Here is a 4,724-nt window from a genome sequence, read left to right as displayed (position 1 = left end):
CTCTGTTTCTTTCTTTCTCACTCTCTGTATCTCTTTCTGTCTCTCCCTCTGTTTTTCTCTCTCCTTCTCTGTCTCTCTCTTTCTCACTCTCTGTCTTTGCGTCTCTCACTCTGTTTCTTTCTTTCTCACTCTCTATATCTCTCTTTCTGTCTCTCCCTGTCTTTCTGTCTCTCACTCTCTGTTTCTCTCTCTTTCCTGCCCCGCACTCTCTGTATCTCTCTTTCCTGCCCCGCACTCTCTTTCTTTCTTTCTCACTCTCTGTATCTCTTTCTGTCACTCCCTCTCTTTCTGTCTCTCCCTCTGTTTTTCTCTCTGTCTCTCTCTTTCTCACTCTCTGTCTTTCTGTCTCTTTCTCTCTATCTTTCTGTCTCTCCCTCTTTTTTATCTCTCTGTTTTTCCATCTCTCGCTCTGTCTCTCTATCTCTGTCTCTCTCTCTCTCTCACACACACACACACACACACACAAACACACACATGGTTTACTAAAAAGATTTATTAAAACAATTAAACATTGCATTGATGTTAAAAATGAACATGTACGGTGCAAATCAAAACCTCAGACGTCTCTGGGTCTGACCGCTGATCCGAGATCAGTTCATTTCTGTCGTATGGCTCCAAATGCAAACTGATCACAGGTCAGTGGTTGATAACTATGAACTGCTGTCCTTCTCTTCATGGGATTAAAGATAGGACACAGAGACGGAGATGAATTCTATTCTATTACAGTACAGTATGGAATCCCCCACAAAGCTAATCAACCTCATCATTCAGTTACTCCTAACACATCCCGAGATTCAGATTACACCAGGAACATTTTTCAGCCAATAAAATTGTTCATTAATGATGGATGAGATGAATCAGAACAGGAAAGTGAGAAGAGGGGGGAAAAGAAAAGGGATCTACTGACCGTTAATATCCATGCACACATCCAGCATGAGGTCAATTCATTTCTTTACAGCTTAAATATCAAGAAGAAAAAGGCAAAGAAAATTGCATCATGGGAAATCGTGTAGTTTTAGAGATTAAAAAAAACATTTTAAATGAAATGACTGTCATTTCCTGTTACCTCACATGTAGTAATAATGTAAATCTAGCTAAACTGGAGATCATGCGCTTAATTATAACATTAATTTCATTAACAGACTCGTAGCTCCAGTGCAAGAAAACAAAAATAAAATACAGAGCAAAATTTTCAAGACACTAAAACATGTCAGTTACATTCGAGGAAAAATATATCTACATTTTCATTTCCGTCCTTCTGTTAAAATCCTGTCTATAATCAATCCGGAATATAACATACACCGACCAGCCATAACATTATGACCACCTGCCTAATATTGTGTCTTGCCAGTCCTGCTCTGTGACCCCTTTCTATCAGAACCAGCATTAACTTCTTCAGCATTCTGAGCAACAGTAGCTCGTCTGTTGGATCGGATCACACGGGCCAGCCTTCTAATCGCTCCCCAGCCTTGACTGCCCATGACCCTGGTGCCCACTGACTACTGACCACTGCAGACCGGGAACACCCCACAAGAGCTGCAGTTTTGGAGATGCTCTGATCCAGTCGTCTATCCGCCATCACAATTTGTCCCTTCATCAAACTCGCTCTAATCCTTACTCTTGTCCATTTTTCCTGCTTCTAACACATCAACTTTGAGGACAAAATGTTCACTTGCTGCCCTAATATATCCCACCCACTAACAGGTGCCATGATGAGGAGATCATCAGTCTTATTCACGTCACCTGGCCCTGGTCATAATGTTATGCCTGATCGGTGTATAACACCAACATACACCACTTTGTGTCCTTTTCTGTAAAATTTAAACACTGCGGCATCGCCGTCCACTTCCATTTACTTTCTTTTCTGAGAGCTTGGATTGCTGAACACTTTCCTCACCGCTGCAGCTCGGTAATTTAATACTACATTGTTTCATGTAAATTCATTGGCTAGGGGTTATTTGCGGTGTGTGTGTGTGTGTGAGAGGAATATGACTGTAAAAGGTAAATAAAGGATTAGTGGGTGGAGCTTGCATCCATTTATCGTTTGCTCAAATCACCGTTTCTACACGATGTTGATGAATAAGGAATATTTCATTCCTGACTCTAAAAGTGAAATTTCATAAACGGCACGAGTCTAATTTTAATTCAGCTCAATGATTCAGTGTAAAGTTTATTATATACATAAAGCACCAAGTAGATATGATTCTTTCCTATTTGACCCTGCATTGGCTTTAAGATTCCTATTTACAACAAAACAGGAAACATAATACATTCTGTCTGGTATGAGTGTTACAGTCAAGGCATACACTCTATTACCAAAAGTTTTGGGACGCCTGCCATTACCTGCACATGACTGTAATATGGAGTTGTCCCGCCCTTTACAGCTATAACAGCTTCAACTCTTCTGGGAAGGCTTTCCACAAGGTTTTGTAGTGTGTTTATGGGAATTTCTGACCATTCCTCTAGAAGAGCATTTGTGAGGTCAGACACTGATGTTGGACGAGAAAGTCTGACTCACAGTCTCCTCTCTAATTCATCCCAAAGGTGTTTTATGGGGTTGAGGTCAGGACTCTGTGCAGGCCAGTCAAGTTCCTCCACACCAAACTCACTCATCCATGTCTTTATGGACCTTGCTTTGGTCACTGGTGTGCAGTCATGTTGGAACAGGAAGTGGTCATCCCCAAACTGTTCCCACAAAGAGCATGAAATTGTCCAAAATGTGCAAGAGTTCCTTTCACTGGGACTAAGCGACCAAGCCCAACCCCTGAAAAACAACACCTGAATTCAATGATATGGAGGGGTGTCCCAATACTTTTGGCAGTAAAGTGTATTGTGGTCCTGGGAGAAGGTTGGACACTTTTGGTCAGAAGAAATATGACTCAGGCTGAAGGTTGCAGGTGTTTTTTTACAGCGAGATAGTGTTGCTAAACTGATAAAGTGCTCCCAACATTAGACGAGTTAGCATACTTTATCTTCTCGTTTTTCTTTCTTTTTCTTTACAGTAGTTGTTGTAAGGAGTCATGAGTCAGGCAGATATCCAGTTCTTTGGGAAACAAATACAATGCCTTCATCACAGGACATGAATAGCTAACGATACGTCCTGTCGCTGGTTGGCGACGTTTCTGTGGTCAGTCATCCTATGACACTAAATAAATGTTCCTCAGTCTTAAAAATCCGACATGTAAATCATTAGAAGGCAGGTCAGAAGGTGTGTAACGTGTTTGAGCCGGATTACCCGTGTGTTAAATTAGAAAAGGCTAAATTCTGTACGCTGTCAGGAAAAAAGTGAACCTTCAGTATGTCCAGGATGTCAGCTTTACCTAGGAAGGTGAGTTTAGTGTTCCTGTGAACCGTGTGTAAAGACACGCTGTATCTGTTACTCACAGCACTCGAGAGACAACAGCCTGTTTCTCAGAGTCGTGTAGTGGACGTCCGGCTCAAACACACTGACCGCACAGTCTTCATTTTCCCAGCAGGGGGCGATCTGGGCTGTGTTTTAGTGAAGAGTAAAGGTGCAGTAGAAAATACAAGCAGCGAAAAAGAGGTCACAGCACAAGCAATACCAAAACACAACATCTGAGAAGAATGTAGAGTGTGATGAGGTTTGATCAGTCTGAAGATGATGATGATGAAGGTTAGGGCACTCTTGTGTCGTTTGGCACGTTGCACGGTTATTAAACAGTCTAGACTGTAATGAGTTATCAGTAGTACCTGGAGGTGCTTTCACCTAGATCATCAGTCTGTGGTCCAGTTAAACACCACACAGCCCTGCACTCACTGCAGTACCCAGTCTGAACAGCAGAGGGGGCGTGACACACTGTCAGAGTGAGGGAGGGTGTGTGTGTGTGTGTGTGTATCAGGCTTCATTGGGTGGTGTGTTAAAGAACAGTTCTTGGCAGAGTCTCACTGTATCCTGTGGTGAGTACACGGTGAACCCGATGGTGCGAGGATCCTCGAAGATCTCATAATCATTTCCTCCCTGTGCGGAGAGACCCGTAAAAAAGTGTTACACACCCAGATCTGTCTCTCTAACTGTCTGTCTCACTGAATGTGTGTCTATCTGTCTGTGTGTCTACTTGTTTGCATGTCTACCTGACTGCATGTCTACTTGTCTGTGTGTCTACCTGTCTCTCTGCCTGTGTATCTACATGTCTGTCCCACTGTGTGTACCTGTCTGTGTGTCTACCTGTCTCTCTGTCTGTGTATCTACCTGTCTGTCTCTCTGTGTGTACCTGTCTGTGTGTCTACCTGTATCTACATGTCTGTCTCTCTGTGTGTACCTGTCTGTGTGTCTACCTGTCTCTCTGCCTGTGTATATACCTGTCTGTTTCTCTGTGTGTACCTGTCTGTCTCTCTGTCTGCATGTCTACCTGTCTCTCTGCCCGCATATATACATGTCTGTCCCTCTGTGTGTACCTGTCTATGTGTCTACCTGTCTCTCTGCCTGTGTATCTACCTGTCTGTCTCTCTGTGTCTACCTGTCTCTCTGCCTGTGTATCTACCTGTCTGTCTCTCTGTGTGTCTACCTGTCTCTCTGCCTGTGTAACTACCTGTCTGTCTCTCTGTGTGTACCTGTCTATGTGTCTACCTGTCTCTCTGCCTGTGTATCTACCTGTCTGTCTCTCTGTGTGTACCTGTCTATGTGTCTACCTGTCTCTCTGTCTGTGTAACTACCTGTCTGTCTCTCTGTGTGTGCCTGTCTGTGTACCTGTCTGTCTCTCTGT

The 4,724-nt window shown here is 43.3% G+C and overlaps 1 protein-coding gene across 1 annotated transcript in view; it reads right to left on the bottom strand.

Moving 5' to 3' along the window:
* Nucleotides 1-2,979: 2,979 nt before the first annotated feature.
* LOC131362958 (phosphomannomutase 1) overlaps nucleotides 2,980-4,724 on the bottom strand; it is a 13,285-nt gene continuing 11,540 nt past the window's right edge. Inside the window, exon 8 of the mRNA XM_058405337.1 lies at nucleotides 2,980-3,979. Within this exon, the coding sequence (XP_058261320.1) occupies nucleotides 3,857-3,979 (123 nt within the window). The 3' untranslated portion in view covers nucleotides 2,980-3,856. The remainder of the gene's footprint in view (nucleotides 3,980-4,724) is intronic.

The sequence above is a fragment of the Hemibagrus wyckioides genome, linkage group LG12 (genome assembly GCF_019097595.1).
Source record: "Hemibagrus wyckioides isolate EC202008001 linkage group LG12, SWU_Hwy_1.0, whole genome shotgun sequence".
Lineage (NCBI taxonomy): Eukaryota > Metazoa > Chordata > Actinopteri > Siluriformes > Bagridae > Hemibagrus > Hemibagrus wyckioides.
The sequence above is the reverse complement of the archived record's forward strand: the minus strand, read 5'-3'. Positions and strand labels throughout refer to the sequence as shown.